Source organism: Populus trichocarpa, chromosome 5 (genome assembly GCF_000002775.5).
Source record: "Populus trichocarpa isolate Nisqually-1 chromosome 5, P.trichocarpa_v4.1, whole genome shotgun sequence".
NCBI lineage: Eukaryota > Viridiplantae > Streptophyta > Magnoliopsida > Malpighiales > Salicaceae > Populus > Populus trichocarpa.
In genome coordinates, this window is record NC_037289.2 from 20,605,908 (window position 1) to 20,618,678 (window position 12,771).

The window sequence follows — 12,771 nt, forward strand, 5'->3', positions numbered from 1 at the left end:
GTGAGGTTTCCTCGAATAAAAAAAAAAGAGTATTAAAATAATAAAAAAATACTAAAAAATAAATTTAAAATAAAAAAATAAACTCCCAAAGAAAAAAAAGATTATTAGATACAAAATACTATTGATATTAAATAATTGTTTGACATTATAATAAAAATTACTTTTTAAAATATTTTAATATTTACATATCAAAGTAAAAAAAATAATAAATATATTCTACTTCTTACTGCTCCCGAGAGAGAGAGAGAGATGCCTGGGATTATGTTTTACCAAAAACTGGGAGAAGGGAAACAGAAGCAGAAAAAAAGGGACAAGAAAAGAGAAAAAAATAAATATATGAAAATAAAAAACAACAAAAACAGAAAGTGGAAAGAGTGGGGAAAAGAGCGGGTGTTGTTCTCGTTTTGAAGGAGACAGCTGTTTAAATCTGCACGCCTGACCCCCCTCCCCTGCCATACATTCACAAGTTATGAAAGGCAGCAGCCAGCAGGCACAATTGTTAATTTTATCAAATTCTGTAAACTTTTATCGACTTTGATTGATTTTAATCGAGTTTAATTGAATTTGCTAGTTTTTAAATTTTTTAATTGATTTCACATATTATACTTATGTTAATTTGTAAAATTATATAATTTTACAAGTAAACTAGTGAGTTTACCAACCATATGAATAGAAGCCTCGCTCGGTGGTCATTGGATCCCTGTCTATAAATAGAAGCCTCGCTCGTCCGTCGCTTCTAGCTACCACCTGACCCTCTTCCCAGACTCCAAATAATCAAATGGCCGAAAAACCAATCCGCTTTGGAATAATCGGGTGCGCAGATATTGCCCGAAAATTGTCTCGCGCAATTACTTTAGCACCCAACGCTGAACTCTCTGCTGTCGCTAGCCGCTCCTTGGATAAAGCCTCCGCTTTTGCCAAAGCCAACAACTTTCCACCCAGCGCCAAGATTTATGGCTCTTATGAGGACCTCCTCGACGACCCAGAAATCGATGCCGTCTATGTCCCTTTGCCCACCAGCCTTCACGTCAAATGGGCATGCTTGGTTGCCCAGAAGAAGAAGCATATCTTGTTGGAGAAGCCTGTTGGGCTTAATGTTACGGAGCTTGATAAAATCGTGGAGGCTTGTGAGGCAAACGGAGTGCAAATTATGGATGGAACCATGTGGATACATAATCCTAGAACTCATAAGATGAAAGAGTTCTTGAACGATAAGGAGCGGTTTGGAGAGCTAAAAAATGTAAGTTTTAAATCTTTTCTTTTGTTATTATTAGTATTTCTTTTGGGTGATTTTGTTATTTTCAGTCAATTATGGATTTTGTGCTGTTTATAGCTAAGTTATTTGGATAGAATTACTTAGCGTACGTTTTATGCAGTATATCCAATATTTACATTTATGGCTGATTTCTTTTTTTGGATTTGTATTAGGGAGAGTTAACATTTTGCCAAAATAGGGTTTTATTTGATGTCTTAGCTTGCATCATGTATCCATCTGTTATTGATTGGACAAAAGAATCCTTTTGTCTCTAATTCTAGATATATACGATGAAGTCATTGTAAAAAAATGTCATTTTACATCGTATTCCCGGCCCCATCTATGACAGGACGATGTGACTCGGGGAATTGTAGTCTATTTTGGATCTTCTCCAATATCCGGACTGTAACATAATGCTTGAGAAACCCTGATTTTTTATCTTTCGCTAGACGTTGCATCAACATTTCCTACATATATTTGACTTAATTACCAGAACCAGAGGTTCCTCATCCCGTTTAGGGGGACTTGTTTTGTTGGTACACAGTGCATCAGCTCTACTCCTGATTTTCATCCCTCTAACCTACCTAGCCATGAGAAGGCTGACCTCGTTATTTGAAGTTTCGCTACTTCATCATCATTGACACCATTCGCCAACCAAACTTAGCCATTGCGCAGTTAATTGGTGAAATAATGTGAGGTATAATAAAGCTACCATGCTTTTTCTCGTAGGAGTGGGATTTTTATGCTATAGCTTATTTATGCTCAAACAAAACTTTAAATTTTGATATATATATATATAATGGGATTGGTTGAGGTCTTCTGCTCTTTAAAAGTGGTTTTAAACTTTCATTTGTAACGTAGTAGATATTTTCTTTTTTGAAGTGAATTGATTGCTGCTGCTTCATTCTTTGCTAACCTGTGAATTTAATTAGCAGTTTGCTAATCTTCGTTTCTGGCTAGGTTAGCATTAGTTATAATCCTATGCGTTTTGCCAGTAACTTCATTTTTTCTATGGAGTTATCCTGGTTTCATGATTCGTATTGACTCATGTTGTTTGTTTTTGTGTTATTTTTTTAATTGAATTTTTTTTCTAGTTCCATGCTTTAATATTGAGTTGATTGAAGATTGAACTTTATAATTTCTTTTGATTTGTTTTCTATGAGGTTATTACAGTTTCATGAATCGGATTGTGAGTTTGACAGGTTAACCTGAGTTGACTCTAGCATTTTTTTTTTATTTTTTTTTAATTTCATTTTTTAACATTGAATTTATTGGGATTGTATTTCATAATTTATTTCAATTTATTTTTTATGAGTTATCATGGACTCATGATCAAAGTTGTTGGTTTAGCAATTTAATTTGGGTTAACTCAGGTCAATCTATTATGTTGTCGTTTTAATATTTTTTTTAAAAAAGATGTATTGAATTATTTTTAGTCAAATTATGGTTTTACTGGTCATTCGAATTGTTTTTGGACCTACCAAATTTAAATTTTTTTTGATGCAAGTCAATGATCTATTGTTGTCATAAAATCCCATTTGGTAGAACACTTTGTGCTGACATCCATTTGGGATGATATGGAAACTAAGCATGAGTTAGGTTGGGTATATTTTAAATCCGAAGATCTAAACCAAGCACAATATGGACTTCTTTAAAGCCTTGAAAACAAAGGGTCTTTTAGGCTTCCTTGACCTGATTGTTTATGATTTTAGTGTTTGCTAAGTTAATTCTTCAGTGTAGCCGTTAGGAAAAAAAATATTGACAAGTTTAATTATGAAATCCATGTACAAGGACTGGGGTACAGTATAAGACTGTTGTGGGAGAGTTGTGAAGATATTATGTGTTTGCTTTCTCATGCAAAGCCAGCAGCAAATCAATTTCTACTATACACAAGTTTTTGGTGTCATAAAATTTCTTTGGAGTCCTGCAGATGCACAGCTGCTTTACATATGCTGGCGATGAGGATTTTCTCAGCAATGACATTCGTGTGAGTTCAGATCTTGATGCTCTCGGTGCTCTCGGTGATGCGGGCTGGTATGGCATCAGGTCAATTCTCTGGGCCGTTGACTATGAACTGCCGAAAACTGTAACAGCGTTGCCTGGGACTGTTTTAAATGAAGCAGGGGTTATTTTGTCTTGTGGTGCTTCTCTGCATTGGGAAGATGGGAAAGTGGCAACTTTCCATTGCTCTTTTTTGGCTCATTTGACAATGGATATTACTGCTATTGGAACAGCGGGGACTTTGCATCTCAATGATTTCATAATTCCTTTTGGAGAGAAGGAAGCGTCGTTCACAACAGTTTCAAAATCTTGGTTCACAGATCTTGTGACAGGTTGGGTGCCTCTGCCAAGCCAGCACACTGTAACCACAGATCTCCCCCAGGAAGCTTGCATGGTGACAGAATTTGCCCGCTTGGTTGGAAATATTAAAGCAAATGGCGCAAAACCCGATCCAAAGTGGCCGAGTATAAGCAGGAAGACACAGCTTATACTGGATGCAGTCACGACGTCAATTGCCCAAGGTTCAAAGCCTGTTGAGATTTAATCAAGACATATCTTGCTGGCGCTGCTTCTTTCATTGGACTGGACTCTATCTATTGTCAAATAACACAATTGCCATCTTGTCCATTTCTTTGCAAATGAGATTTGTGGCATGGGAATGTCTGTAACAGTGTTTGATGATTGCTTGATGTGTCTTTTAAAAAAAATGCGGCTTCAAGCTTTGATTGTGATTTCGAATGAAATCCACATAATGGATTTTCATTCGTTTTGAAGCTCATCTTGTCTAGTTAAATATTATATATTCAGGATTTCTGCTTTTATATATGGCCATGTGAATTTGTTTTTAGAAGTGGGTTTTCTTTTAAAGAAATATTTTGTGCTAGTGAGTTGGAAATGCTAGGTGCCCTGCGGTTCTGTTTCTGCAAAGACAAAGTGAGTTGGAAATATATGTGCTTGCGTGCGTGCTTATCCGAGGGAGAGGCTGGATGTCAACTAACCCTTTTCTTCGCTACAAGACAGCAGTGGCCCAAGTCTCCAGCTCTTGCGATTTACTCCTCTACAGCTCCACCGACCAGCCTCTGTCGAATGAGCCTGCTTGGCAGCTGAGAAGAAGCATCTTTTGTTAGAGAAGGCAGTTGGGCTTCATGCCGGAGAGTGTGTTAAGATTTTGGAAGCTTGCGAGCTGGTTAATGAAGAGCAAATTTTGGATGGTATATGCAAAATATCTTAATGCGATTTAAAAATTATGAGTTAAAATTCAATCACCTGTGTTATCCTGCGAGCCGATTTAATTTTTTTTTCCATAAAAAATCCAAGAAAACACATGTGTTTTCAAAGAAAAAAAAATCAAGACTCAGGTCATTGACTTGACCGAGTCAATCAGCCTACCTAATTTTAATAATATAAATAAAAAAATGAGAAAAAAAGTTTTTAAAAACTGACTTGATTCCATCCAGGTTAGCATGCAAATTTTATGACCTGGTTGGGACACTAGGAAAACCTTGTCGAAAACAAATTGAAAGCTCAATTATCAAATAATCCAAAGTTAAAAGGTGAAACTGGAAAAAAAAAACTACATAAAAAAAGAGCAATGAAAAAAAATCCTAATCAAACTAAGTCAATCTGTTAACTCTAGGACCATGGATATAGAATTGAGTGTGTTTGGAATTGTGGTAGTGGTGGCGGTTCAAAGTGCTTTTCACTTAGAAATGCATCAAAATGAAGTTTTTTCATTTTTTTAAAATTATTTTTGATATCGATACAACAAAACGATCTGAAAATATATATTTTTTATTTTAAGAAAAAAAAATAAAATTTGAGGGAACACCGTTTGCACCGTATTCCCAAACACACCCATAATCGAACAGAAAGGAAAATGAAAAAAAAATGTAAAGACCAATTCCCAATAAATCAAACATTTAAGGATGCAATTTAAAAAAAATCAATAAATAACCTAAAAAAAGATTAAGATCAATTCGTGTTAATATTTGAAACCCATGACCCTAGTCATGAGCTTGTGATTAACCCCATCAAAAGTAAACCCAAAAAATAACGAAGTTTACAAAACACCATGGGATGAAATATGGATGAAAAGGAAATAAGAAAAGGAACCAAAACAAAACGAAGAGCAATAAAAAGAAAACAGATAAAATTTGACATAAAAATAAATCAAGATTAAATGTTGAGTATGGATGGACACGTGTCTCAGATTTCCTGATATTCATACCCTATTTGTTACCCTCCAGGTAAGAAATTTAGATATTTATAAACCATCAATTAGATTTTGGGTATCCATATGGGTATCAAAAAAGCGAAAATGTTCAACAAATATATCTATATATTATAATTATACATTTCATGTGAAGTTTTGGCGGGTTTCATATTGATTTTGATAATATTTATACTTTATCCATTATCTATTGGGTAAGATAACCATAAAAAAATACTAACTGTTCAAGTCAGTATCCATTAAGTTTGGATTAAATTGTAATCTCTAATGTTGATAAATGAAATTACTTATCCTTATGAATATCCATTATCTAAGAACAATTTATTATCAGACAAAAAATAAATTAACTAATATATAAATTTGAAGTGTGTGTGTGTGTACATATTAAATTATTAAACTATATATATATATATATATATATATATATATATATATCACATTGTATTAAAAAAAATATAAATGTTCTACAAATATAAATATATTTGTATAATATAAATATACATTTTAGGTTAGGTTGGTTCAGGCGGTTTCGAGTATGTTTTAATAATATTCACACCTCATTCATTGGACCAAAAAACACCAACCCATTCAGAGTGAAGCATGGTGGGTCGAGATGACATCTATTGAATTCAGATTAAATTGTAATCTCTAATTTTAAGGGATGAATTTGAAAACAAAATTGAATTAGAAAAAAAATAAAAATGAAATAAATAGTAATGAAAATAATGAGGACCAAACTTGAAATAAAAACTAAATGAAATTATATGATGATGGATAAAATTGAAAAAAAAAACATTAACATAGAAAAGATAAAAATCAAAAGAATGAGGAATTTGAAATAAAAACTAAATGAAATTAAATGATAAGGATTAAATCGAAAACAAAATTTAACCAATAAAAGTAAAAAAAAAACAAAATAGATGGAAATCAAAAGAATAAGGACCACATTGTATAAATAAAACAAATGAAAGGAAGCTTTTGTATTTTGCCTAAAAGATGAGAGACAAAAGGGGAAGGAGGAGAAAAAAGTCCACCGGAGTCATATCGTAGGGGTGAGCAAAAAACTTGAAAAACCGATTAAACTGAAAAAACCGAAAAAACCAAACTAAGAAAAAAAAAATTAAATTAACCGATTAGAAGACCCAAAATAATTTTTGGTTCAATTCAGTTCGGTTTCAAATGTCTGAAACCGATTGAACCGGTTCAACCATAACCCTGAAAAAATAAAAAAGACTATAAATAATCTCTAACCTAAACCAACGCCCGCACCCCCGCTCTTTCTCTCTGCCCTCATCTCTCCCTATAGCCCCCCTTTTTTTCTCTCTATCTCTCAAAGTGTAACCCTACATCTTATCTTCTTCATCATATACTTGTCTCTCCCTGACAACAAATTCATGAACTTCACCATTTACTTTAATCAAACTACATCACTAGGGGTAGATCTGTTTTCCTTCCAATCTTGAGCTCTCATTTGGATCCAACTCATTCACTATGGGCAGATCTGTTTTCCTTCTAATCTTGATTAATCTCCACTTTTTATTTTCCTTGATATTTTATGGATTTTTGCTTTTTTTATTATGTTATAATTTGCAACTCTGGTTTTGCTTGTATTTTAACTAGAATTCAATCATGTCTTGGTCATGTAAATTGGAACAAGTTCCTGAACAACAGAAATAAGATTTGCTTTTTGGTTTTACCGATTTTGAACAATAGAAACCGAAACGAACCGAACTGAAACCAGTTGGTTTGAACCGGTTTTGGTTTTAAATTTTTTAAAATAATAATGTCTGTTTGGCTAATTTTTTCATGTGAAAACCGAACCGAAAATGATCATCCTTACCACATCATTTGTCTTTCGATGTCACATGGGCCAACACTAGAAAACTCTCTATACGTCACTTCAAACGCCATTGTGAAAGGCAATATTTGACGGTCGAAGGAGCCTGTATAGGCCGCCTAAAGGGCTCAGGCTCCTCCTACTCGCACGCGCCAGCAACTTTATCTTTTTAAATAAATTTTATATATATCCAAAGACCTAATTACCTTTGACTTTGATTGAAAATTATAGAAAAGCCAAAGTGAAATGATGAAAACGCTTATTGACCCATGTTTAAGAAAAACAAGATTGTAAGAGTAGTTAAGTAATTACACTGTTCAAAAAATTAAAAAACCAAAGACATCATTTGCCCTAAGGTTATAATTTTTGTTTTTAAAGGGTAAATTAGTAATTTCATTATGCAATAAAAAAATAAAAGGACCAATCTACCCCTAAAAAAATTGGTAATGCCAGTTGAACCTTGTGAAAAGACTATTTTGCCCCTCAAAACTCATCCATTTCCTTACAATCACGGAGGAAACAATTGTCAGCACATTATAGCAATTCATAATGCACTAAGTCTTTCTTCATAATGAAAGGTTGATCAGGCTTTTTTTTTTTTTTGTAATTGATATTGATCCCAGCTCGATAAGAAAATTTAAAACTTTTTAAAAGTAGTACATTAGTGAGAAGAATTCAAGATTGGGGAATTATGAAATATCAATCCATTATGGACAATGATCCTGTCTCTGGCGGGCCTAATGTAGCATTTGGTTACTATCCTGAAATAAAAAAAAACAGAGACAACACAGACAGGATATAAAATAATACAGAGAGAGAATAATGTTTGGTAGTGATATGTACAAGATAAAATTATTTTCTTTGTATCTTGTTTGGTTATGGTGGACAAGACATAATAATTATAAAAAATCTATTTTACCCTTAATATGTATTGTTGTCAAACTTACATATTTTAAAAAATAATTAGATATATATATATATTTTTTAATATAGTTTATATTGAGTGTTGAAATTAATAATATTATAATAATCTTTGTTATAAAACTAGGATTGACTTGACAGGTTGACCATGAGCCTAAACTAATATGATTTTAAGAAAAAAATAGAGAAAGAATTTGCTTGACTTAACCCAATCAAAAACCTGTTTAATTTTTTGATTTTTTTTTGTCAAAACAAGGTAGCTTCGATTATTTTTTAAAAAGATTTGGGGTCAGTCGGGTTGACCCTCTCGACCCATGACTTGAACCTTATCTTGAGTCGACTTCCGAGTCGAATTTTAAAACTATGATAATAACCACTTTTATCCATACATTAACTTGTTCAACCCATGTTGACCCTCCCAAATCGTGACTTGAACCTTGCCTCAGTCGACCTTCAAGTCAGGTTTTAAATTTATGATATTAACAACTTTTGTCCTTATATTTACTTGGGTGAACCTGAGTTGACTGTCCTGATCCATTAGGCCTTTCCCTGGATTGATTCTCGAATCAAGTTTTAAAACAATAATACTAACCGCTTTTATTTTATGTTAACTCGGGTCAACCCGGGTTGACCCTCCTGACATATGACTTGGACCTTACTTCAGGTCAACCCTCGAGTCGAGTTTTAAAATTATGATAATAACCATTTTTTTTCCTTACATTGACCTGGATCAACGGTCAACTCCATTTGTGACCCGGGACTTGCCCTGATTCTACTATTGAATTGAGTTTTAAAACTATGATAATAACCACTTTTATTCATACGCTGACTAGGGTCAACCTGACCCGTTACCCAGGCCTCGATCATTGGTCTGGGCTTTACTCCAGATTAACCCCCCGGGTTGAGTTTTAAGACTATGTTAATAATTATTTTTTATCCTTACATGTCTTAGTTGAACAATTTTAGAATTAAGAGTTTTTTACAATGATATTTTAAAAATAAAAATAATAAATATTATCTCTAGAGATAAATTTTCTTTGTATCTCATGTTTTGAAAGTATAGAAATTCACTTCAAAATTGTTACAGAGATAAATTTATTTTTATTTTTCTGTCTCTTCAACTAAACATATTTCTATCTTTTATGTCTTAGGATAATAACAAAAACACTGCCTAAAAAAATAATCTGAATTATCGTTTCTCTCTTCATTGATTTTTTTTATATATAAAATAAATTCTAAAATCGTTTTCAATTACCAATCTAACACTTCAGCTAGCTGTTCCAGATCTAATTGAAAAGAAAGAAAAAGATAATTTAAGACTATGACAACGAACCACCCGAAACACAAAACACAAAAATACTCTTCGTTTTTATAGGTACCCGAATACACGCTCGAAGAGGCAATTATGACCAAATTAGCTTATTGAAATACAAAACATTTAGCGGTATTAATCATATTGTAATGAATACAGAACAAACCACATAGCAATGTCATCTCACGCACACTTCAATTTATACATAAACCCAATTTCGTAATTATACAGTCGTCACCTTCACATCACCCTTTAATTACCTTTATTCTTAATTTAACCACATACATGTTTCAGGATCCGTGGACACGAAAAAAAAAACACATTAAACCACTGAAAATTATAAATTCAAGTCCTCAGATCATTCTTTTGGAATAGCCACAGCAGAGAGAGGCTTCTTCATTTCACAAGAAAGTCTCAGCACTTCGCTTAGGTCAACTGGGTTATGCGTGTCCTGGACCCACTCAAAATGGTGCACCAACTTAGCCACCCATAGGCTCACTGTCACAAGTCCTATGTTCTTACCAGGACAAACCCTACGTCCAGCTCCAAATGGTGCAAGTCTGAGGTCACCTCCTCTTACATCCACATCAGCACCACCTTGCCTCTCCAAGAACCTCTCAGGCTTAAACACCAAGGCATCCTCCCATACTCTGGGGTCATGGGTTATGGCCCACATATTGACCATTGCGGTGGTGTTGGTGGGGACCACCATGCCATTACTGAGGTGGACGTCTGATGTGGACAACCGAGCCCATGAGAGGAGGGGCCCGGGAGGGTGTACTCGTAAGGTTTCCTTGATCACAGCCTGTAGGTATGGCAATTTAGCTACGTCAGCATCCTTGACACTCCTGTTTCCAACGATAAAGTTCAGCTCGTTCCGCAGCTTGGCTTGAATCTCAGGGTTCAAAACCAACTCTGCCATGATCCACTCAGTCAAAAGAGCAGTGGTATCGGTGCCACGAAAGATCATCTCCTGCACACAACGAATTAAACCCATAGTAATCAGTACACCACTTGTATATAGAGAAACATTTAAGGCAGCAAACTAAAAAAAAAAAATATTAAATACTCACCCATAAAACAGCAACCATGTCATCCTCGTCAAGTTTCTCTTCACCCTCCAAAGAAAGCAAAACATGGACGAAATCAGCGTTTTGAAATTCATTTTTAGGCTTCATAATTCTATGCTCGTCAATGATTTTCTTAACGAGTTTCTTGACTCGAGGAACAAGAAGACAACAACGTTGTTTGATGCGAGAAGGGTCATAAAAGTAGTTCAGCCACGGGAGATAATCAGACCAGTTAAAAGCGCCCAAGAGCTCAAAACCTTCTCTAACAAGTTCTTGCAATTCTTTTGCCTCCTCATTATTGTGCATTAAGTCATATCTTTTTCCAAAAACAGTACCCATAATGTTATTAATAGAAGCATTTTGAAGATGTTTACGCAAACAAACAATTCCACGGAGGGATTGCTCATTATAAATGCCACTCAACATATTAGCACAATCAAGCTGGCGCCATGGCTCATAAGCAGCGATGCGCCTCGGTGCAAATAAATGATTTGATGCAATTCTTCTAAGGAGGCGCCAATAAGCCCCGTTTGGTGCAAAACCAATGGCTCGGCTAAACATGATGCTTTTAGCCGATAGCTTGATGGGACGGTCAGCGAAGTGAGGAGATGTCAAGATTTCACGAGCGATTTGAGGGTCGGAGGTTACAATGGCAGGAGTGGAACCTAAGCTAAAAGCCATGAGCTGAGTTGCGGCTTGGCTTGACGCCATGCAAGCGAGGGTGCGATGGGCCAAGCCGCGGCTTAAGCTGAATAAGCTTCCAAATAAGGGCAGGCCTCGTGGACCTGGGATTGGGACATTACCCTTTTGGTTTCTGCCATTTTTCCAGGCTAGGCCACCAGTTGAGAAAGCCCAATTTAGCACGGTAATGACCAAGAATGATGCTAAGACAAAGAGCAAGATTAGAGGGTTTGACAATTTTTGGATTTGTAACATAGCAGGGAGTGCAAACATCCACCAGCTTGAGTCGACAGGAGTTGGAAACAAATCCATTTCTAGAGAGAGAGAGAGAGAGAGAGAGAGAGAGAGAGTCTGTGTGTGTGAGGGAGGGAGGGTATTGAAGAATGTGTGGATAAAGGCCACCGGGTTTTGGTTTAAATAGGTGTGTTTTGGTATCTGCTTGTATGGATACGTGAAGTGAGAGCAAAATTGCTATCTAAGATTTAGATTATTAAGATTTTAGGATGCCCAAGTGTGAATACTCGTGCATGCGATTTAATTTATTATTCAAGTCCCATTGTAGCAGGTTGAGTGGCAAGTTGCCCTGTATAGTTAGGTGCATGTTGTGAAGTCAACTTAAGGCACCATATCAGTTTCCAATTTCATATCACAAGATGCCCCATATCTTAAATGATTCTTGATATGTTAATGGCGGAACATCAAGCTTTCCTTTCTCTTAATTTGCTCTAAAAGTGCGATGGGTACATTGGCACAATTGTGATTTGGGAATTGTTACCTGATGCGATCAAATATATATGTGAATATCTTCGTTCCAACTGATCAAATTGTCATATCGTCCTTTGCATAGATGTAAGAGCAAGAAAAGACAAACACCACTGATCAACAGTACTTGGGTCTTATATATCATGGCAGCTAATGATTTGCGAAACCAGATTTAGATTGAGTCCTGAGATCACTTTGTTATAGTAAATGAAGGTTATCCACTGTTAAGAAGCAGTGAATAAAGAAAGAAAAAAATTGAAAGTTAATCAAAAACCTTCCAGCAAGTCGGATATTTACTTCTGCTGTCTCGTCTGGAAAAGCACAATTTTTTTAACCAAGAACCTGAAGCTTTTTATTGAACCCATCGTAGGTAGAAGACTGTTGGGTGCTGGAAAGTGAAGAAAATATTAATCTAGCAGGGGTGGAATGGAATCGTGGGATGTTATTAAATTAATTTGTTAATGTTATGCTTAACTTAAATATTAACCTAGAATTAGTACCCGGCCCATCTCGAACAAATTAAATTTAATAGTATATTAAACAGTTTATACATTCATCTTGAAAACTCAAAGTCTGCGCTCTCCAAGACAAAAAAAAAAAAAAAAAAAAAAAACCTTTTTCGATCCACTTTCTATGGTCTTTTCTCTCAAGGGAAAATTGGTGGAGTCTTTTCAATCTTGTGAAGACTATAAAATAGACGTA

At 35.0% G+C, this 12,771-nt stretch overlaps 2 protein-coding genes and 1 long non-coding RNA gene across 3 annotated transcripts; 1 reads left to right on the forward strand and 2 right to left on the reverse strand.

The window, feature by feature from the left end:
* Positions 1-238: 238 nt before the first annotated feature.
* LOC112327629 (uncharacterized) lies at positions 239-810 on the reverse strand. Its single transcript, XR_002981971.2, has 2 exons — positions 663-810; positions 239-449 (listed from the first exon to the last, which is right to left on the reverse strand). It is a non-coding gene; the product is annotated as an uncharacterized LOC112327629 (long non-coding RNA).
* On the forward strand, positions 641-4,106 carry LOC7464790 (uncharacterized oxidoreductase At4g09670). Its single transcript, XM_002306697.4, has 2 exons — positions 641-1,240; positions 3,186-4,106. The coding sequence occupies exons 1-2, from the start codon at positions 779-781 to the stop codon at positions 3,798-3,800; spliced, it is 1,077 nt and encodes a 358-aa protein (XP_002306733.3). The 5' UTR covers positions 641-778; the 3' UTR covers positions 3,801-4,106.
* A 5,557-nt stretch (positions 4,107-9,663) lies between these two features.
* Positions 9,664-11,823, reverse strand: LOC7464792 (cytochrome P450 78A7). Its single transcript, XM_002307499.4, has 2 exons — positions 10,630-11,823; positions 9,664-10,529 (listed from the first exon to the last, which is right to left on the reverse strand). The coding sequence occupies exons 1-2, from the start codon at positions 11,617-11,619 to the stop codon at positions 9,915-9,917; spliced, it is 1,605 nt and encodes a 534-aa protein (XP_002307535.3). The 5' UTR covers positions 11,620-11,823; the 3' UTR covers positions 9,664-9,914.
* Between the last annotated feature and the right edge of the window lie 948 nt (positions 11,824-12,771).

Bases quoted from the DNA above. Each gene is read 5' to 3' on its own strand.
- LOC7464790 (XM_002306697.4), top strand. From the start codon at position 779: ATGGCCGAAAAACCAATCCGCTTTGGAATAATCGGGTGCGCAGATATT. The intron at 1,241-3,185 runs GTAAGTTTTAAA...GGAGTCCTGCAG, and splicing joins GGTTTGGAGAGCTAAAAAAT to ATGCACAGCTGCTTTACATA.
- LOC7464792 (XM_002307499.4), bottom strand. From the start codon at position 11,619: ATGGATTTGTTTCCAACTCCTGTCGACTCAAGCTGGTGGATGTTTGCA. The intron at 10,530-10,629 runs GTGAGTATTTAA...CGTTGTGTGCAG, and splicing joins ACATGGTTGCTGTTTTATGG to GAGATGATCTTTCGTGGCAC.